The sequence below is a fragment of the Sebastes fasciatus genome, chromosome 16 (assembly GCF_043250625.1).
Source record: "Sebastes fasciatus isolate fSebFas1 chromosome 16, fSebFas1.pri, whole genome shotgun sequence".
Taxonomy (NCBI): domain Eukaryota; kingdom Metazoa; phylum Chordata; class Actinopteri; order Perciformes; family Sebastidae; genus Sebastes; species Sebastes fasciatus.
In genome coordinates this window covers 28,554,276-28,576,459 of record NC_133810.1, presented here as the reverse complement: position 1 = coordinate 28,576,459, position 22,184 = coordinate 28,554,276, and the positions used below count along the sequence as shown (strand labels likewise).

The 22,184-nt window shown below is 42.8% G+C and overlaps 1 protein-coding gene across 6 annotated transcripts in view; it reads right to left on the bottom strand.

The window, feature by feature from the left end:
* The window catches only part of sptbn2 (spectrin, beta, non-erythrocytic 2), a 48,200-nt gene that overhangs the window by 5,566 nt on the left and 20,450 nt on the right, over positions 1 to 22,184 (bottom strand). For all 6 annotated transcript variants that reach the window (XM_074611626.1, XM_074611624.1, XM_074611628.1 and 3 more), the window contains 29 exons: positions 12,745 to 12,896; positions 12,298 to 12,471; positions 11,842 to 11,933; positions 11,606 to 11,686; positions 10,374 to 10,489; positions 9,886 to 9,998; positions 9,585 to 9,772; positions 9,360 to 9,477; positions 9,059 to 9,217; positions 8,646 to 8,948; positions 7,406 to 7,559; positions 6,904 to 7,298; positions 6,531 to 6,794; positions 6,236 to 6,447; positions 5,803 to 5,940; positions 5,461 to 5,680; positions 4,753 to 5,289; positions 3,712 to 3,914; positions 3,528 to 3,618; positions 3,180 to 3,326; positions 2,791 to 3,054; positions 2,402 to 2,626; positions 2,196 to 2,285; positions 1,739 to 2,017; positions 1,509 to 1,639; positions 1,180 to 1,384; positions 705 to 1,079; positions 371 to 615; positions 122 to 260 (listed from right to left, as the gene is read on the bottom strand). In XM_074611626.1, the coding sequence (XP_074467727.1) occupies positions 122 to 260; positions 371 to 615; positions 705 to 1,079; positions 1,180 to 1,384; positions 1,509 to 1,639; positions 1,739 to 2,017; positions 2,196 to 2,285; positions 2,402 to 2,626; positions 2,791 to 3,054; positions 3,180 to 3,326; positions 3,528 to 3,618; positions 3,712 to 3,914; positions 4,753 to 5,289; positions 5,461 to 5,680; positions 5,803 to 5,940; positions 6,236 to 6,447; positions 6,531 to 6,794; positions 6,904 to 7,298; positions 7,406 to 7,559; positions 8,646 to 8,948; positions 9,059 to 9,217; positions 9,360 to 9,477; positions 9,585 to 9,772; positions 9,886 to 9,998; positions 10,374 to 10,489; positions 11,606 to 11,686; positions 11,842 to 11,933; positions 12,298 to 12,471; positions 12,745 to 12,896 (5,810 nt within the window). The remainder of the gene's footprint in view (positions 1 to 121; positions 261 to 370; positions 616 to 704; positions 1,080 to 1,179; positions 1,385 to 1,508; positions 1,640 to 1,738; positions 2,018 to 2,195; positions 2,286 to 2,401; positions 2,627 to 2,790; positions 3,055 to 3,179; positions 3,327 to 3,527; positions 3,619 to 3,711; positions 3,915 to 4,752; positions 5,290 to 5,460; positions 5,681 to 5,802; positions 5,941 to 6,235; positions 6,448 to 6,530; positions 6,795 to 6,903; positions 7,299 to 7,405; positions 7,560 to 8,645; positions 8,949 to 9,058; positions 9,218 to 9,359; positions 9,478 to 9,584; positions 9,773 to 9,885; positions 9,999 to 10,373; positions 10,490 to 11,605; positions 11,687 to 11,841; positions 11,934 to 12,297; positions 12,472 to 12,744; positions 12,897 to 22,184) is intronic.

Here is a 22,184-nt window from a genome sequence, read left to right as displayed (position 1 = left end):
AATCAAAGAACATTCTGACAATGAGCCATGATGTGTGTTCCCTTTTCAATCAGAGCAATTTCTTGTAAATAGGCATTAATATGACTGCAGATAACAGTGAAGGTGACCCACTGCACAATACCTCATCAGATGCATAGTGATTATTGTTGATGAGAGTGTTTCCCATCTCAATACAGGCAGTAAAGCTGTCTGCCCTAGTCTCAATCTCTGACTTGATGTCCTGATGATTGGCAATGACCAGCCCCGCTGAAGACACATCCCTGGGACAACAGAAAGGAGAATGAGGGGAGATTTAAAAATATACTTGTCACACTGATTATAACAGCATTCATTACAGTAACTGGAGCATTAAGCATAAAATGACATTCACCTGGGGCTGTCATGTGCGTCTATCTGCAGGTTGACGCCGTCCATCCAGAGCATGAGGTCTCGCACCATGTTGAAGAAGCGGAACTTCTCCACGGTGTCCAGCAGGAGGAGCCTGCGGGCCTGACCAGCCTCAAGCAGGCCCTCCCAGGCAGAAGTCACAGCATGTTCACTCCTGTTAATGTCATCAGCTTTCTCCCCAGCGTAAGCCTTCTGCAGCCGTGCTGCATCATCTTGCACCTGGTTCACCTATGAGGTCAAAGAGGAAGAGGGGACATTCAGTTTTCTATTCACGCGGCTCTCTTGGAATCTCACGAGAGATCTCTTTATTGACAGACCTGTCCACTGAGGGCCTGGATGTCATTTTCGAAAGTGTTGTGCTGTCTGTGTAGATGCTGAACGGTGTTAAGATCACGGCCAAGGTCAGAAGGCAACCCTTCCCTCTTCTCCTTAACACGTCCGAGCACCTCCATTGCATCCTGATGGAAGCGGTGCAACTCATAGGAGGCTGCCAACATTTGTGTGCGCGTGTCGATCAGCTCCAGCAGATCGGCCCAAGCCTCGTTTAACCCGTCCTTCCACTCAGCCACACTGGCGTTCTCGGGATGACCCGACTCAATCAGGTCATCTGCCAGCCCATTTACACCGTCTACACGCTCTTGGCCGATGGTGCTGGTGTCACGAGCAAACTCCCGGAACTTGTCCCTCAGCATCTGTAAAAATCAGGGCAAATGTGGGAAACATAATTAATTCATCTAAATTTCCCTGAGCTTCAGTGTCTCCAAAGTATGTGACAGAGAAAAAAAGACTCACTGTGACATGTTCATAGTCCTGTCCTAGTTCATGGGAGCCAGCAACCACCTCCCTCTCAGCAATCCACTGTTCCAGGTCATCCACCTCCCGCTTCAGCTGGGTCAGCCGCAGTCTCTCCTGAAGCCGCCCACGACGCTCCTCTGCGAGGTCTTTCAAACCTGCGTACAGTTTGTCTACTTGGGCTTGCCGTAAGGTGATTCTCTCGCTGTGTAAAAAAAAAAAAAAAAAAGCAAGACAGATCAGTGGTAGTTTGTGTACAACTTTGTTAATAAGAAGGCTTCTGTCACAGTTGACACTTTAAACATTCAGTTCTGTTTGTGCTCTCTCACCTCTCTGGGTGTTCACTGGTGACCATGAGGCGGCTGCTGTTGGCTAGCTGGTGAATGGTTTGGGCATAGTCTTCAAGAGCTTGTTCCAGGGTCTGGTGCTTCTTGACCATCACTAGTGCGCTTTGCTCATCCTGGGGAGACAAATGGGATATTATCACATCTCTCGAGACAGTAGATTGTGAAAGGGCGGCACTAAGAGCAATTCTATGTCTTATTTTGTCTCGTCTTACCTTGGCTTTTTCCTCTGACATCATGTGTAGCTCCTGTTCTCCCATCCAGGCCTCAGCCTCTGCTGCATCAGCATAAAACTGCTGGGCGCGGTTTGCCTCTATTAGACGGGCGTGGCGCTTGTCTGTCTCGTCTATCAGCTGGTCCCAGAGGTCCCGCAGCTCAACGAGGCGCTCCTCTAGGACAGACTGTCTCTCACCATCTACCTGGCTCTGGGTCTGGCCTCGTCTATGGATGTCATCGATGCGAGGCTGGTGGCCCTGGATCTCCTTCTGCAATGTCTGATTCAGACACAGAGAAGGGGGGTTGGCATTTTCTGCGCCTCACATTTGCCTTCGGTGTGTACTCAGTGAAGGTGTTTAATGATTTAGAGATGCTAATGAGTGTAAGTCAGGTTTATCTTCCTTTTAATTACCCTGCGTTACAACATTTTAAACAAAGTAATTGTTATTACTGTACCTGGTTTTTCTTGCTGAGCAGCTGTACGGTGGGCAGGTCTTTTCCATGGTCTGTGGAGGCCGCCAGGGGCATCCTCTCTTTCACCCATAGCTGAGAGAAAAATGAATAAAACATCAGCATCAGGCAAAACAGGGCACAACAAAAATGCTTACTTACTCCAAACTTCTACATCTAATTTATGCAATCAGTCAGGTAATCCGACTCACAATTTCATCCTCCAGATCTCTGTTGAATTGATGTGCTTCTTTGGAGGCGAGTAGTCGCTGTCTCCTCAGTTGGAGAGGATCCTGAAGGTTGGAGAAGTTGTCAGTGACGCGCCTTTGCTGACCATCTACTTCAGTGAGTCCAGCGTCCTCCTGGGACAGGGCCAGAGCCTGAGACTGGAGGGACTGCACCTCCTTCTCTCTGACCTCCATCTGGCTCTCCACCATCTATACAGGGACAGCACAAAGATGTTAGACAAGAAGATATGACATTTGTCAATCTCCACTTCAGAGATTTGGCCAGTTCCTCCACATGCACTCAGCTCAGCAAGTTCAGGATTCTCGATACATGTTTTGTATAAAATAAATGGTATTTCTAGATTGTGGTCTACCTGGTGCTTCTTGAGCAGGATGTTGACACTAGTCAAATCTTTGCCGTAGTCGTCGTTATGCAGCTGACCCTCAAGGTTTTTCAGCCAGACATCCAGAGCAGAGCAGTTCTGTGTAAAGAGCTCTGCCCGGTTAGCATCGAACAAGCACTGGGCCTTGGTCTGGGTGGTGCCCTCCAGCTCCTCCCACTGACGCTGTAGGTCCTCCAGGGTCTGCTGAACAACAGGTTTCAGCTCTGGCTTCTCAGCCACCAGCGCCTGACCCTCCTGTTGGAGACAGGAAGCGTGGACAAGTTTGAATTTCAATTTGAATCAACCGGCAGATGAATGGATGTCCTGGTACCGTTTAACAACATTAGATTTGATGACAATTAATATAAAAATGGCCACACCTTATCAATTTTGTCTAGCCAGTCTTTGTTGGAGGCCAGCTCTGCCATGAAGGCCTGATGTTTCTGCCACTTGCTGTGAAGATTTCTGGCCTCATCATAAGACATGTCCTGTGCCGTCAGCATCTTCTCGTTGATCCACAATGTGAGCTACAGAAAAGACAAGAGTATTATGAAATAGGCATTATTTCTATATTACAAAGACAAGTGATTAACACAAATTCTAGTTTGTTTCTAATGATTAAATAAACCATTTCTATTCACAATACTAGGCAACTTTCACATATTTCTCCTTTAAGAATGATTTATTCATTATGCTACTATTTCATTTCATTTTTAAAAATAATTTACCTCCTGTCCATCTTGGAGGAAGTGCTGCAGTTCACGGTTATCCTTAAGCTTCGCCAGCAATTCATTTGCAGCGTCCTTATTCTTAAAATGCCTGGAGAAAATGAAGGAGAAAGCTAAATGAGCTTCTGTTCTTCAAACATCAAATTAAAAAGAAAAATTGACATAAATAGTGGTTTGCTCTGACCTTTCCTGGATGGAATCAACTTTTTCCTGGATCTTATCAGAGTTTGCATTACTGTCATTAATGAGGCGCCGTCCAGCGTCCACCACACCAGTTATCTTCTCCTCACTGGCCTCCGTGGTGGTGAGGAAATCCTCATGCTTCTTAATGGCTTCCTCGGCTCCCGGAAGACTGGTGGGCATCTCTGTGTGGGACAGCACGTACTCCTACGCAGAGAGGAAAGGAATGTGGATTTTTTAAAAAACATTTCTGACGTGCAATTATCTAATTCCAATGATTTTTCTTGATTTTTAGCAGCCGGTTTGCTTACTGTAAGTGATGCATTGAGATTAAATAAACTCGGGCTATACTGAAAAATTCAAACTACAACGAGCTACACATATAATTTTGCTGCAGCTGTCTTTGAATCCATACTATTAAGTTGTTCCTCTTTACATATGAATGAAGTCTAATTTCCTCTCAATTCAATTTGTATGCCTACTGTAGTACAGTGACCTACACCATACAGATCTAGGCCTATGGCCCACTTACAGAGCAGCTTACTTCTCTCCTCCAGTTGCTCTGATTTGAGAGAAAACATAACAGGGCACCAATGTAAACAAACCACAAACACCCAAACAACCATAATAAAGACTAATATAGGATAAACACTGAGTTTAAAACATGAGGGTAAACATATTTCTGATTACCAGAACAACATACTTATGTTGTACTAAAACCATTGTGGGAGCAGAATGTTTTTTATTATACTTATAAAAAGCCCATATTAGTCATGTAGAGAACAATGGGAGGGGCAAGAGGGCAGATGGTCTGGTGAGAAATTTGAATTCGATTTTTATCCAACTCATAGTTACTTTAACCCATGCTCTGCTTAAAGACTGAATCATCCACTTAAATCATGCAGTATATCTTGTATTTCAGGTACACGAAGGGGTATATCGCACTGACTGCTGGACTATAGGCTGTACGTTGATTCATGATTTTTTGTTTCAGTGAGGCCATTTCTCTCAGACAAAGGCTTTCATTCCATAGTGTATTTCTCACCTGGCTGTTGAGGAAAGCCTCTGCCTGCTTTGCATCTCTCAAGAAAGTCTGGAAGTCAAAGGCTTGGGCCAAAAGACTGTGGCGGTTCTCCCACATGCGACGCAGCTCATGCCAGCCAGTGTCCAGTGCCTGGAGCCTCTGGGCCAAGAACATGTACTGGGCATCCGTCTGACCTTGGGTCACCTCCTCACCAACCGCCCGCATCTTCTCATAGTCCTCCTTGTAGTTATCCACCTCATTCTTAATGTTCTCGTGCTGGGTTAGCAAACTCTCAGCCTCAGGCAGAGAGGTGGGAATGTCCTCTGAGGCCACGGCTGTCTGGGTGCGGGACAGCCAGGACTGGAAGTCATCCAGATCCCTGAGGAAGCCCTGCAGCTTGCTGGCTTCGCCTAACGACTCCTCGCGCCGCTTCATGGTGGCGTTTAACTCCTCCCACACCTCTTGAATCTCTGCAAGGTGTCCTTGGATCTCTCCAGCCTGATCTGGATGTTCCATGGCCAGTTTTTCAGCCTCGTTTCTCAGGTCATCCAGTTTGCCCTGCAAGCATATGGACATTTATATTAATGCAGATATAATAACAAGACACCTCAACATGAAGCCCAAATTAATCTCACTATTAATTTACCTGATTTTTACATTATCTGTTACACAGTCTGTTCTGTTTCCAACCCTCACCAATAAGTCGAGCAATATGTGACCTCTCCATACCTGAATGGCCTCCAGGTCCCTCTCCATGCCAGTGAGTTTGCGTTGCAGTGCCATCACTCCAGCCAGGTCATTGCCCAGGCTCTGGGTGGATTCAATCACTTTGGTCTTTTCCTTCATCCAAGATTGAATCTCATTACACTCCAAGTGGTAGTTCTGGATGTTAAGGGCCGACTCTAGGGCCACTTTCTTTTGGCCAGCCAGTTGTTCGAACTCCCTCCATCTAGAGACCAAACCAAATATAATATTTAGGCTAAAAATGCTAACCACAGCGCTCATTGAGTACAAATATATTTCGGTGTAAAGATGTGGGTTTTTTACTAGGCCTCAGATGTTAGCTCTGACCTGTTGTGCAGTTGGTCTCGTGTCTGGTGGATTTGGTCTTTGCTACAGTTGTCGGAGCTCAGCAGCTGCTCAGCCACCTGGTTCACATCAGTGACACGAGTGCCCAGGTTGTTCATCTCAGGTTCCAGTGTCTCAAATCTGCAGCCATAAAAAATAGACCAGCATCAATGCACTCATTCTGAAAAGTCTAATCTAAAAAAAAAAATTAAATAATAAAACTATTTGTGAGAGGAAACAATGACATTTTGTATACTTGTCAGTCAATTTTTAATCTTCTAACTACCTCATATGTTTGATTTCACAAAAGTAATTATTTGAATGGATTCTTTTATTATTTCACATCTTTTCAAGGGATAAGAATTCAATCATCATCATGTTTCTTAGAAAAATAAAATCTTCAGTATTAACATTCTTCCCTTACGCCCAGACTAACCTCTGCTGCACCACCTCCAAGTCCTCCAGTTTGGTAGGGATCTCCATACCATGTAACCACTGCTCCTTTTCCTCCACCCAGAGCTGGCAGGCACCAGCTTCACTGAACATGCGGTAGAGGGCCAGGGCACCTTCCAGAGCCTGGCGCCGAGCTACTGACAGAGACTCCAGTTCTTCAAAGCGCTGCTCAATAGCAGGTAGGCGACCATCCACCTACAGTCAGCCATAAACAATAATTTAGTCCTACGGAGAGCATGCCATCACTGAAGAAGTATGAAAAACAAAAGCAGACATACCTGAGGGTACTGTACATAGGCCTCTGGCAGTGCTTGGACCTGCTCATGCAGGGAGTCGATGCCGGGGCGGTGACTCTGGATCTCCTCCTCTATCTCCCTCTGTTTGCGAGCGAGAGTTTGGGTGGAGAACTCGTCGTGGCCCACCTCCTGACTGGATACCTGTCGGAGTGCCTCCATGATCCATGCCTCCATGTCATTGGCATCTGTTTGGAACTGGTGCAGGGCCACCGCTTCGTTAAGGCTCTGCTCTCTGAGCTTAGTTGTCTGGGGAGCAGGGAGAACAAGAAAATTAGAAACACAAAAAAACGACAAATATTTGGAATACCTTTATACTGTACAAATACAAACACAAAGAATCGTGATCACCCCCCACCTCCTCCAGATGTGTCCACTGTCCACGGATGTCTTGAATCCTCTCGGTGACCTCTGGGGCTCCAAAGTGTCCCTCCTCAACCAAAACTTCTCCGGCAGCGATGCTGTTACTCAGAGGGCCGTAACGGGCTGCCATCTCATCCCTGAAGGCCTCATGTTTGCTGAGCAGGTGAAGGGCAGAAGTGAGGTCACGGCCACAGTCTCCACTGGCCTGGATCTGCTCCTGCTCTCTGATCCAGGCTGCCTCCTCTCCCACATCCCACAGAAACTGCCATAGGCGGTGCGAGTCCTCTAGGCGCACTCTGCGTTTCCCAACAAGCTGACCGAGATCATCGTAGGCTTGACCCAGCAGGTCGACCTTCTCACTAACCAGTCCCGGCTCACACGGTTTGTAGGCTAGAAAAGGCAGGAATACACGGCACTTAGATATTGTGCACAGATAGGTGAGACTAAAGCTGAATGACCTGTACAGAGAATGTGTAAAAACATGTTTCAAAACTCACCCTGTTCATAAGATGTGAAGCGCTGTGCAGCTCCCTGCACTGCCTTGATCCTCTCTGCCTGAGCTGAAATGTCAGCCTCTACCAGAGTGTGTTTCTGCAGTAGATCTAACACATCATGCAAATGTTTGCCACTGTCTGGAGACTGCAGACGACCCTGAAACAGAACACAGTCCAGTAGAATATTGCTTAACTCATCTTTAAAAAAAAGAAAGAAGAAAAACTGTTTGCAACAGCACCCACAAGGTTTGAATCTAGGTTGGGTATTGTGTCCACCAAAAGGATGTGAAGAAGAGTGGGCCACATTTAAACAGAATAGATATTTACAAATTTTGAAACATAACCATTTTCTTATGAGCTATGCCTTGCACTTGGTGATATTTTAAATGACCAAAAAACAAATAATAACAGCTGACAACAGAATTTCAACAAGCTGTAGCTTCAGACCATTAACCTGAACAAACGGTGAGCCAGAGCCTTACTCAAACCACAGCGGTGAAAATTCCTCTAATCTGAGCCATTAGAGCATAAGACCATTAAATGACAACAGGACGTTGTGCTACAAACACTATTAAAAAAAACAGATAATAAACTGTTTACAAGCATTCTAATTATGTGGTAATGGTTGATTGAATCACCAAGACGTTAACAGCATGATTCCAGTAACCACTGAAAATTACAGAAGAAATGGATTAATGGCCTAATCAACTCCACCCCAGACGAACAAATGCAGACATATACAGTATATCTCCATCCCAGCTGTCCCCATCAAATTAATCTCTCTCTCTCTCTCTCTCTCTCTCTCTCTACTGAGCAAGGTAAAGAAAACGCAACCTCCTTGCTGCTACCTTTCAAACAAATATGCAATTAACAGATGTTCACAAGTTTAATGATTAACACCAAAATGAAGACCCAGATTTACCCCCGAAAGGAGAAAAAGACTCCAGTGACTGAAGTCTATCACAGCCAACCTCAGTAAAGCCAACAATGACAGGCAACACAGCTCAGGCTAGGCCTATAAAAAGCTAATTACTGCTGTTAATGGTCCTCTGATAAGCGCAAGACACTAAAGCTGCCGAGGACATATGTGAACAACAACTAACTTAATTGAGAGGATTAGGAAATTCCTTTTTGTTGATTAAAAAACAAAGTCAACTGAGTGTAGGAATGCAAAGCAGAAGTTAAAACAGTGTGAGCACTGTTAAAATGGTGTAAGCGTGTGTTGTTTTGAGTGGGTCAGTACCTTGTTCTCTGCCATCCAGTCCATGATGTAGCGCATCTCCTCAAACAGTCTCTGTAGGTCACGATGGGAGTTCAGACGCTCTCTGCGTGCAGCCAGAAGCTCCTTCAGGTATTCCCAGAGTCGAAGCACATTATCCCTTCGTGCAGTTACACGGCGCACATCATGGTACCTCTCTGCTTCCAGCTCTTTGGCAACAGCCTCCACAGCAGCCACACGCTCCCAATATGCCCCAATGTCCGTCTCAATTGCTTCGTGTTTACGAGTGGCAGCTTCCACGGCTCCCAAGTCAGTTCCAAAGTTGTCCTAGCAAAAGAGGAAGGTGAGCTTATCACAGTAAAACTATTCAATGTTTTCAAGTCAGAAATTATAAGGCATCTGTAGCCACACATTTGTCCCTTGTTGATTATTATTACCTGAGACACTAGCCTCTGGTTCTCACTCAGCCACGTCTCCCGCATAGCTGCTTTGCGGTCAAAACGTGCAGCGAGCATCTCCAGCTTCTCCTGTCGAATCAGCTCGTTCCTCAGTGCCAGCTCTCGTTCGTGCTCTGCTTTTTCCAGTCGCTCCCACGCCTGCCACATGAAAACACAGAAAGTTGGTGAAATCCTGCAACTAGGATACCGATACCGTATGCATGAGTACATACATACTGAGTACATCACATTATTTAACATGGCTTTCTGGATGGAAAACCATTTCTTGAGCAAAACATACCTTATTGATGTCAGAGATGAGTTTGCCCTCTCTCGGAATGTAGACTTTCTGATTGTTTGCTCTCATCTTGCTCTGGATAGTAAAGAGGAGAACCTCCAAGTTTCCTTTCTCTGTAAATCTGTTGAGACAGACACCACCTCGGTTATAACGTGCTGTACAGCTTCACACTTTGGATCCTAATAGAGAATAAGCATTGGGTCATTCATTGAGCTTTCTGTTACTCACTTGGGGGGTTTCTCCACAGTCCGGTAGGAGTTGAAAGCCTGGAGCTGGTTCTGCACAGCATTCAGTGAGTTAGCTAGCTGCCGATCGTTGAGCGTCCCTATGGTCTGCTCAATCCACTGCAGCAGCTCTGAGGCAAGGGTCTCATACTTCTCTATCAGCTGGTCAGCTTCAATAGCATAGTCCAGTACCTGCAACAGAGAGGGATCTGTGAATCAAGGCAACACTCAATGTGCATGTATTCACATGCACTCGCATGTTTTACTTGCATAAATGTATACACACACAAAAACACAAAGCTAACCTTGCCAATTCGTTTGCCCTCCACTGCCAGGGCTTTCATCTTGGAGAAGTAATGGTAGTAGGTCGCCACATAGGTAATGATGGACTTCTCATCAGGCTGATCAACATTAACATCTGAAAAAAAGACAACAATCCATTTGAACATAAACTATTAACCCCTTTTTTTCAATCTACTGACCATTAACTTCATCATGCATAAACAACACAGTTAAGTTTGGCTTTCAAAACAGCCTTAATGAGGAGTTTAACGGGTGCCAAACCGTTACTATCTCTGGACACGCTTTTTGTGACGCCAGTGTAGCTGACATGTGATGTGGTGTTGTCTAAGCTACAATTATTTACACTAATCCCCAATAGTCTAACAGCCATCAGTCTGTTTGGGGAGGGACAACAGGCACCAGGTTAGTGCCTTAGTGGACAGTGTCAGGCCGTCAGCTCTGACTTGTGACAGGGATGCTTTATATTTTTGTGGCGGTTTTACCCACTCACCTTCTGGGTCCAGCAGCTTGGTAAGCCCCAGCTTATTCTCAGCCGTATTGAACGCGTTCTGGAGATTGTAGTGAGCGTTGGACCTCTTCAGGTTGTCAAACTCAATCACGTCGGGTCTGCAAAGGAATAATTACGGTTTTAGAACAGATTGCAGAGCAATGGCAATATCACTCAGGCTGACATGTAGACATATAGCATCACCTTCTTGTTGTAGAGAGAAAAAAACATTGTGCAGTCCACTCAAATACATGTCTATGTTTACAGACCAGGGTGCATTAAATAATCCATTGGATTTAGGTATAGTCATCTGCATGCAAACAGGCTTTTCATCTGTGGATTAGGCAAAGCTGCTCCTGCCAATTATTGCTTATTCTTGCCTGAATCATGTTTTCATTTTGAGCTTACTTAGGCATTGGAGGGGTGTAAAATAGGATTGGAGGCCTTCTGTATTTATCATTCAAACTTTGACGACCAATAAACATGAATTGGCATTCCCAAAATATGGGAATATTTTCTAATTGAGGTTCAGTGACATGTCCAGAGGTTTGAATTGTACAATGGCCATGACACCTTTTATTCCACAGCACGCTCTTAATTCATGAAACGTATGTCATTACATTGCAAGTACTTTAACAACTGAAAGGGAAAAATAATCTTTGCATATTGTAATTGCCTGCTCTGGTGCCTCTTCTGTAGTTCGAAAAGGAGCCTGATCATGTAAAACGCAGCGTCATGGTTTACATAAATATTCCATGGTTCAGTCACCCCAATGATGGCAGTGTTTGCATTCATGTATCAAGTATCACCTTAGGCATTCATTGTAATGAACAGCAGGGTGTGCAAGTGAGTTATCAAGCACGGCTCTTCATAGAAAATAAGTGGGTTATTATTTCTGTGATCTAGGTCATCTTACTCCCTATTTTATTTCCATCCTTTTAGCCATACTGCAGACTGTATGAAGGATGGGAGGAGTAGGAGGAGACCTAAATAGAAGATGGGATAAAAAACACCCCTGAGAAGTGTGATTGTACTGCGACAGGTGCTTCTCATTAGGCAAAGAAAGATAAAAAGGGGGGGTAAAGATATTGGACACCTTTTTTATTTGTAGGATGACTATCTGAAATCCACACTTTGAAGAGAAGACCTGTTTAATTATATACAAGGATATGCCTAACAAGGGCCAGATGTATTGTAGTAGGTAACAAGTACAAGTACAGGAAGAAGTCAATGACCTGTGTTTGTGCACGATGGCACTGAACGCCAGACCGTCTCTCCAGCTGGTAGTGAAGTTGTGGATGTTGACATTGGGGTATCTGTAGAGGCCAGATCAGACGTCATTAATCATTAACTCAGCACAGCACGATTCATCAGTAAGCACTTAAGCAAAACCACAAATAGCCTTTAAATTGTCAAATATAGTTTCAGCATATTAACAGTATTTATCCTGTGTGATTGAGTCCTCCCTCACCCAGCAGTTTTCATTTGGCACCAAAGCAGCAGGGCATCTTTAGCTGATTTCTTCTCCTTGTTGTCCTCCGTCTCCACACTGATGTCCTGGATCTGTCAGCAGAGCATTCATTTACGTAGTTAAGAGTGCGCTGACATCATTTTACACATTTCCTACATAATTAGACCTTGCAATGTTATTAATATAATCTATAATATGTTAGTACATTATACCCAATTCAAAATTCAAAAGTAATGACAGTAAGTTCATGACTAAATAGCATGAATACCTTGTAAATCACACCGCAGCAGCATTAACCTCTATTACCATTTTTTTTACAGAGTTTACCTGATGATGGGCTAGGCTACATGCAGAGACCTGATGTCCCAAAGCCAAATTCGCTCTTTGAAGGAGGTTAAGCAACGTGGCTGCTGCACTGAGAGGGCCAATGGGCAGAGCTCTACGAAGCTACTCTACCTGGAAGCGAAGGATGATGGTCCAGATGAGACCCAGGGTGAGACGGTGATTCCCATCCACGATGTCATGTGAGCCCATGTTTTCTAGATGCACTTTTTGCTCCTTGAGAAACTGCAGAGCTTTATCAACGTTCTCCAGGCAGTGGATACGCATGCGGCCCTTCGTGGGCTTTGGCTGTGGGGAGCAGAAGAAAAAGAAAAGAAGACCTACGTTGAAATTATTGAACAAAAGTTATCACAACATACATGAAGAGGAAACGGTGGCAGTTATTAAAAAAACAAAAGCAAAACAAGTAGAAGCAGGAGGAGAAGTAAATCACACTAAATGAAACAAGAAATGGAGCGCATGATTTCTCCTTCCTCCTGACTTGTGGTGCAGAGTGAAAGTCATGCTTGGGGCCTGGGTCAGGGTTAGAACAGAGAGTGGTGGTTTCTGTGTGATACTGACCAGCTGTTCTCCTGAGAGCACTTCCAGAAGGCGGATGAGCATGCGGCCATCGCGCAGGTCGGTGTACAAGTCACCAATGCGACAGGTCACTCGGCCTAAGTGAGAGTTTACCCATTTGGTGAAGGTCTTCTTCTGTACTGCTTCACGCTCATCTGCAAAGGAAACAACAGAGAGAGATAGAGAGAGAGAGAGGGGCAAGATTACAATTGACTCCGCTGACTGAGATGCCACTGGCATTAATATATCATTACTGTAAGGGAAATAAATATTTACAAGGAGTCAATATTGCTCTAAACAAACGACAACTTTGCTCACTCCTGAGAGCAGACAGGTGACAGTAAATCATAAGGACTTAAGCCCTTGTCCTGAGCGGTCCATTTCACAGATAAGCTATGCCATTAAGTCTCTAGGATCACTGTATTGACAGCTTAGTGAGAGGTTTTCACTCCTCAGACCAAAGTTTACTGATGGCTCTACCCACGTGTTATTGCCAATTATTCTGATTATGTGAATTTAGAAGAGAAAAGTGACAAAATAAACACACAAAGACAATGACATTTGCTTTCTTTACTGGAGCAGGACTAAAAAAAAAAAAGAATCACAATAAATTAAGCTGTAACAGCAGCTCAGACATATGGACCAGGGGAGTAAGAAGCTAATCCTGCTCTGCTGCCTAACAAGGTGACCTCATTTCTAGGACATAGGTCTCCCTGCCTTTTGAAAACACGATTCTAGCATTGTACTTAATGCACTGCACCCAACGCAGGCCTGCAGAGAAAAAAAACCTGAAGCAGACAGAAAATAGATCAGAGGAGCAGCTCTGTAATAATGAGTTAAACAAAACCTACTTGCAGCAGCATGAAATGAGATATAATGGTGGTGAAGATGGATGGCTCTCTAAAAACAATGCAAGACAGCAAAGCCATCATATTTTCATATTCATCATTTAACAATCCAAACTATAAATAGCCACATGTTGAATAAAGCTGCATTGTATAAGTTTCCGCTGCACAAAGCTCCATATGATAAAATCAACTTTGATGGTGCAATAGGCCACACATTCTTCTCACGATACACTTCAACATGTAACAACATGAACCCAAAAGCTACGTCTCGTGTGCTTCACGTGTTGCATCGAAACAACAAAAGGTAGAATTGTAATTAATGTGACAGAAAGTCACCTTGAGGGGTCAGGTACCTGGACAACTCTCCTGTGTTGTCCTTGCTCCTTCTCCCCATTCAATTCGTAAAGGATAATGTACAGCGAGCCGGTCACCCCTTCAGGGCGATGCCGCACCCCGACGCAAGCTTTCTTTCACAACAATTACCCGCTAGCTGTACATTATCACGCTTATTACACAGCTACTTACTTAAGAAATCAATAACTTGACACAAAACGGTCCAGAGCTGCGGCCATAGCAACGGTCTGCTATAAAGAAATGTCAGACCTGCAGAGCGCCGTGATTATCCAATCAGAATAGAGTATTAAACAACGCCGTGTTATAAAACCAAATAATCATTTCTTCAGCATCATTACATTATTATGTAACGGTGTTGCTACTACTAACATTAGCCCGTCAACAATTCACCAAATGTTGCCAAAGGTCTTATTTTAATGAAGTAAAAGCACAGACAGCATGGTTTGTTTGAAAGAATCTAATCAAAAAATGTACATTGTATTTCTCTGAAGCAGCTGATTTTTCACAAAACAAACTTGAGCAGAAGGTAAGGCTCGCTAATACTAACTATAGAAACTTTCAAAAGCAACACTACTCAAAGCTGAGACTTTCAACCCAAAGGCAGGGTCCAAATATCTAGGCAGTTTATGTAACAATGGCAGATTGTTAAGGTCAATCTAGTTGAATATAGACTAGTCATATTAAAAGAGATCTATGAGATTACATCACAAGGTCATTAATGACAGTTCTTGTGGAATTAAAAAAAAAAAAAAACATTAAGATCCCCACAAATGTTGATAAAGGAAAGCTATTAGTGGCTCAGCAAGTATTACTGAGTTATTACTGTGTTTGACTAATAAATGAATACTAAGCCATTCCAAAAAGAGTGAGCAATGTGACGTGACGAAAGCCAGCATGTTTTGCAAAAAAAAACACGCAACCAACTGTCAGCTAAAAAAAGAACAAGATTTTGAAATTTCACACACGCTTTCTATGGTGGAGTAATACCCCGGGACATAACGCTTGACTTGTTGCGAGCTGAAGGTGCTTCCCCTCTACTTATACTTTACTAGAGAGGTTCTCTTTTGAAAGAAGTAATACACACAGACAGCTTCTTGTTTCATTGTGCTTTAACAAAATTGAAAGCAATCTTCTATTAATTTTCTTAAACAAATAATAAAAACTGTCCCAGCTAACAAGATTAAAATAGTCAATCCCCTTCAGCTGTGACCTCTGTATTTTACCTCGCTGTAATTTAGGTATCAAAAAGTACGCTCTGGTGTTCTACTGGCTTTGTACAGTGATAATTTAATGAGCAAGTGTCCGTATTGTTTGTTTATGTTCCATCATCATCAAATTTCTACCGGCCGCAAAAAGCCACACATGTTCTCCCCATTGAGACTCACATTTCAGTGTGTTTTGTGGCCATCTCACAGCCTTGAAATGAAAATCTCAGGGATTGTCACACCGTCAAAAAAACATCACTGTTTGTTGTAATCCTACTAAGTGAGCACTCAGTAAGCACTTGGTGGTTCGCCCTTCCTTGCTTCAGTTGCTGTTCTCCAGACAGCAGCGTCTGCCAAAGTGCTCTGACAAGCAATAGAAGAAACGATAGCAGAATATATTCCATCATTCAGTAAAAAGTTTGTCTGTCCATGCTCCGCACCAGAGCTGAGGGCAGCAGAACGACACAAGGAAGCAGTAGGACAAGAGAGCGAGAGCATTAAAGAGAGAAAGCCTATTTGGGTGTATTCTTGTAGAGTACAGTGGCAAGTTAAAACATTTCAAATAACTGATTCTTATAATGTCTGTATCTTACAGAAGACTGCAGAGGAAAGCATGAGAATTGTGTTCAAAAAGTAAAGCATCATTTACTGATGATGTCTCACCCTGCCCTACCTCTCTCATTTCCTGCTCGAGGGCTTGGTTGGTAACAATTGGGAGGGCACATGCATTACAGACAAAGAGTTCAATAGCAGATAAACCCAAAGAGATTATAGTTAATAGGTGCAAAAGTACACACACACGTGAATCAACACGTTTCATGAAAAAGCCCTCAACAATCTTGTGTTTTCAAATCTCCAGATTCAGCAAAGATATATCATTTTCATTATAGGAATGTAAAATGCAAAGACAATGTTGATATGTTCATTCAAAGCAGGGGATTATAGCATTGCTAGAGCTGTGGCAGAAACAGGTTTTTCTCTGCTATCCCAGTTATCAGCCTGCTTGTCTCCTGCTCATGTGTGCTTTTTCCTGGTTTATCTAAGATATCAGACAAACAAGGGTGTTATGGCATCACACTGAAGCAGTTGCTATTGGTCAAACAGCCCTGCTTTAGTTGGTTGGGCCTCTACACACTGTAAAAGAGTGTGCTGGTTGTTCGAGGTTTTACCATTTTATCCTGTTCTCGTTTGAACTTTCAAGAACCAACTCTCGCTAAACCTGCTTTGTTTCTCTTCCCATCCCTCCCGTGCACCACATCAACAGATTATTGCATTATTAAAAGGACCACTAAGCGATTTGACGCTGTTCAATGAGCCAGCAGAGGTGGATTACAGTGGCAGGTGAGGTGCAGCGGAGGAGCCTACATTCCTCCTGACGCTTGGTCATGTTGTGACAGCACCCAGCGCTGAGGAGGAGGCAGTGGGCAGGGGTCCTACAGTAAAGACGAAATGTTGCAACCACTGCTGGTAATAACGGCTAATAACAAGACTACTGAACAAGAACACAACACAGACAAACACAGACATCAGTGTCTGACGTGTTTGCTCATTATGGCAAGCAAACAGAAACTTGTCATCAGCTGCGGCTACGGCGGATAAGGGCAAAACTGGGGCAGCTGTTTTCTCTAACAATGTGACATTTGTGGATTGTGTTGTTAGTGCATGGGAGGATATGTCAATTGTAATGTTTGTACATCTAAATGGTTTATTGTTTTTTACTAAGCTGTAAGAATGTGCAGCAACAGAAAGATTGCTTATTTTTAACAGATTGTACCCAGGTGGCTGAAGGTGAGAAAAGAAACCGAGACTATGCCTTTTATACTAGTATGTTGTCAGATATCTCACGTCATGCAAAATACCTGCAGAGCCTGCCAACATTGTTAAACAATTACACAATAGAGGACAAGAGAGAATAGCGGGTAATATGAGCTGTAGAAGCAAGCCTAGTAATTACTAGTTAGTCTTACTATGCCTTGCATAATCTTAGCTTTTTTTGACAAGCAAGGTGTAATAAAAAGTACCTTCTATACTTATGTTGACATTCCTGGCACAAAATAGATATTGACTGCACTGAAGATTATAGGAATCCTAGCAAGCAAGCATACATAATACAGATGTTTTTCTACAATAAAAACATGTTAAAATGTTAACACTGGACTCTACCACTAAATTACTTAAAAAGGTGTGTGCCTTAAAAGCACTCTGGGACTAGAATTAAATATATTCCTATTTAAATTTCACAGAAGTGAGCATTCAGAACTGTTTTAAAACTCCCCTGACTATCCTGGAGCTCTACCTGTCCTTCCTCAGCCTGTTTGTGTGAAAGATAGAAAAACAAGCGATTCAAATTTTCTATGCTATGTTTATCTCCATTGTTTACTAATGGCAGATCAGAACTAGTAGTTAGAGGCATCATTGGATGTTTCAAAAGCATATTTGGGCATGTCCAGTCACTTTGAACATGTTTGTTTCCCGTAGTAAGCTTTAAGTATACGTCGAGGCAGGGGAGTAGAGTCTACCTTTGAAGGTTGAGCTTGCTGTTGCTTTCCTATTTGACCCCCAAACAAACTTTTGCACCGTTGACAACGATGGTTATCTGCAGGTAATCTGAGCACATACGCCGCCAGACTTAATCCTGTCTGTGTGGCTTCATAGAGGCTACTGTAGGATCATATTTGGTGATAAAATGGAGAGACAGATACGACACTAACAATGAATCGCTAGGCGAAGGCTCACGCATATCTATAAAGGAAAACAATATTACATCTATACATCAGAACAGCATACATGTATGTGCAGTTTAAGTCAAACACTGAGTCTGTATCAGCTGTACCCTTGTAATGAGGTCATGGTTTAATATTTGGTGTTTAGCAAGTCATTTATGGTTACCTGGACATGTGCTGCATTGTTTGAAGTGGTAACTGATTGGAGAAATTAATTATTTCCCATTTTCCATTTCCCAGCATTCAACGCGCTTTTCTAAAGAAAGTGGTCACTGTTGCATCAAAGGTCAAATCAATTCATGAGTAAACAGACATCACTGATGCTATGAAATACACAGGAATAAAGCCACTATGGCTGGCTATGGCGTCTGTGCTGTTTTTTATTTATTGTCTGCCATATTAGCCAGTGATTTCTTCAAAAAGATTTATTTGAATTACTTGATAGACCTATAAAATAACATGACATATTGTCAGGAGTTTTAGAAAAACGCATTTGTTGTTTTGATGGGTACTTATTTAGGTGGCGTTTTTTTAAGATTCTTTTTTTGGCTTTTTTGCCAGAGAGAGGGGATGACATGTAGCAAAAGGGCCGTGGGTCAGATTTGAACACCAGGCTGCTGCAGTAAGGACTCAGCCTTGGTACATGGGGCGCACGCTCTACCTGGTAAGTTACTGGGGCGCCCTTGGGTACAAATTTAAAATCTGCAAATACTCAAACACTGTACCGTCAAAAATGCAACTGTTTCACTTTTTATTAATCACCACACAGACTGATTTATTACATGTCAGACAGTGTGCAACGTCACTGAGGCACAATCTTGTTTGAGTGGAAGGTGTCCTGCTGGCACACACTTAAGACAAGGCCGATAAGATGCAAATCCATGTTTGTCAGGTCACTTTTTTTCTGGCTGCCAATATGCATAGCACATGATCATTGATGACCTATCTAGCCTCTTCATACTGCACAAATACACAAAACGTTCAAAATATTTCAACTGCCAGAAGTTGGATTGAAGCCAGGACTCAACATAGTCATTTAATCGCTTAATCAGCTCTCAACTCACTAATTGAAGATTTTGTCCTTGATGTTCAGTGTTTGCAGTGTTCAAATTCGACTGAAGCTTCGTTTGCCTTTCCATTTAAGACCACCTCATTGACAGAAATGTGTGCTGTGTGTTGCTGTAGACACAGCAGAAACTGGCCCACTACAAGATGTCAGCACTGCTCCTTACCCACTGACCACGGCCCGACACTGATGAAAACGTCTGTGTGTCCATCACAGAGACAGAAATAGTCTGAGTCGCCCTATTGAAGCTTTCCTATGTTGCTCACTGTCTTCTCAATGAACCCTGCATCCCTTCGCTGTGTTGCATGACACTGCACTTTGGCTCCCAGTGGCGTCACTTCAGCACAGAGGACAAGGAGTGACTCCATCCATAAATAGCTTACCATAGTAAGCACTTCACACAATAGCAACAAATGCACACTGCAGATTTTGTCCACTTTTCATTTCCCTGACCATAATCCCTGTCAAACACGCTGGACTGCCGTCTTGTGATTATTTCCTCTCTCCCAAATATGCAAGAGGCTTTCAGAGGAACTATAGAAAATGCATGCACAGGTTGGTAATCATTAAGTGCTGCTAACAATTTCATCTTGTTTTATGTCCTGCCCCAGGTCATGCCTTCCTCCCTAGCCATTCCTGGTTCCCTTTCTAACTGGGTTGAAATGCCCTTGACTTCATAAACTCCGGACATGCTGTCCCTCTCCCACCCTGAGCTTGCGTAATGAATGCCTCTGGTCACCCCGTTCTCAGAAAGAATGAGCAAACTGCTTCCATCATTCGGTCTGCTTTAATCTGCTTTAATGACCTTCTCTTGGACATTCCCACACAGACAAGATTATGGTTTTGTGCCAAAGGGTACAGAGATAGGCACTCATCAGTGTGAGTCTGAATCTTTTCTCGCTCTCAGCTCTGCTCTGCTCTTACTTATATCATCTTATATCACATATCTTACAATACATAAAAAAACATGAAAAATATTCTAAATTGCAACTATAGCAGACTCAGATTGTTGTACTACTAAATGTTGCTTGTGTTGTGAACAGGTAAATCTGGATGAAGGCAGAAACTAGTATCTCTCCATCCTATATCTTAAGAAGATAAGGCATCTCACATTCTTTGCTGCATTAGTTGCAAGATCTGACATAAAAACGAACGCTGTTGAAAATGGAAACATGAAACCGTTTTAAAACGGATGAAAAGTTGTTTTTATTATTCAGAACTTAAAACCCTAAATGCAAGTTTACCTTTAATTAAAGGAAATTCACTTGGTCAAGGGAGCCAAAAATAGAGAATAAGAATACAAAACACACAAATATGTATAATCTTCCTGAAACAGAGACATTACATATCTGGAAAAGTCCAAATGTGGAAGATTTATGTCTACAGAGGACACATGCATTAGTTGTGTGTAATGCTGCAATCAGACAGTTACATAAATTCTTCCGACTCTGTAGCTGAAAACAAAGGCTCGAGAATCCACAGCTTCAAACTGTTCTGCTGTCTGAGATTACAGAGTAGACCAAAGGCACTCATTAGAGGATGTCCTTGACATCTTGAATTTTAGTCTGTTATTTGTCTTCGTGAAGCATTTATCACATACAGCAGTGAGATAAAAAAAAAAAAAACTCAGTCAAAAGCAGCTTGTAGGTTTTTTTGGTTAGTGGTTCCATTGTTTATTGACACCAGTAGGTGGTTTGAGCTAAGAGCCATCTATGGCTGTGGTGTGCGATACTAAATGGACGCCATGAGCAATGCAAACAACGAAACCATCTTAGAGGAGTTGTAGGAGGGGTTGGTGTTTGTAATGTTTGTGTATACGTTTTAAATAAAAGGTTACAATATTTACTTCCAACACCCTCAAAGTCAATAGTTGCTTCAGTTATATAAAACTGTATTAGGAAGTCTGCAACAACTTAGCTAAAAATCATAGCTACAGAATGATGTACTGTATATACCTGCCACTGTTGGATCAAATCATAGAGTGCAAATATTATTTCACTCTTGCTTTATATATTTCTGTAGGGAATTGAAAATCTACCCTACAGACGTTGCATGTCTACAGAGTTTACGTAGGCATCCCTGGATATCATCACTCATTTTTTATGATATCCAAATCAGACTGTGAACACGTAATGTGTGTGTGCAAAACAAAGTGAGAAAAAGGACGCGTGCAGATGCACATGATTTGACATTTCTCTCTCTATAAAAGCAGAACTGCCCTTCCTTTGCTTAAGACTTTAAAAGTAGGGCTGTGGTAAAACTGTCGCCTTGCCACATGTAGCAGCAAGTTATTTTTACACTTTTAACAGTTTGCGGTATAGAGAGACAATGAGTTTTGCCTAACTAACAGGTTTGTTTTCACAGTGACAAAAACTGGCAGGGCGAATAAGATAAAGAAGGAGAAAGCAGTGAAGGCAGTGAACATGCCCTTCAGGTCATGCCTCTCTGTTGCCATCTGCAGCTGCGGCTGATAATCGGGAAGATAGGGGAGGAGGGGACCGGCCAAGGCCAATCCCATGAGAAAAGAGACAGAAACGGGCACCTCTCAGCAATAACATCTGGGCACAAAAAGGATGTGAAATGTCAATAAGACAATCATTTTCCTAAAGCCTCCAAAACAACACTCTCTTGTTACCCTCCCAAGTAGGAATCTGTCAATATTGGTTAAACTGTACAAACAAAAAGGGCATTTTGTGTGTGTATGTGTGGTGAACCCTCACCAAGGTAATGTGACTCTGAGTTACAGCTGGAGGCCACTAGAGCTTTCACTAGGAGTGTTAGAAATATTAAGTTACAACATTCAATTCATGGTGTGCCACTTGAAACTTGACCCAAAACTCGACATAGATCTCTTTCCGTATCAGTTCAGATTCTTAAATAAAGTATAAGAACTAAAATGCTTTGGATGTAGACAGCTAACCATTCACAGAGAGAGAGAGAGAGAGAAACAAGCCTTGGTCACTTCTTTGTTGTGATTTGACCTTGCAGACCAAAATGTCAGAAAGGGATAAAAAAAAGTCTGTAGAGGTAGACTGACAGAACACAACCAGACACTTGTGTGAAATCAGTCAACTCAGGACAAAAAACATCTGAGCTACAGACTTTGGACATCTTTTCATCTTTTCACCTTTTCTGTGTTTGTGAGTGTGTTTTAAAAGCCTTGATGGCATAAAAAAAATGTCTGGTTGTGTCAAAGCACTTTGTATTTGCATGAAGCCATACTGCTAATACCTGCAGAGTGACAGTC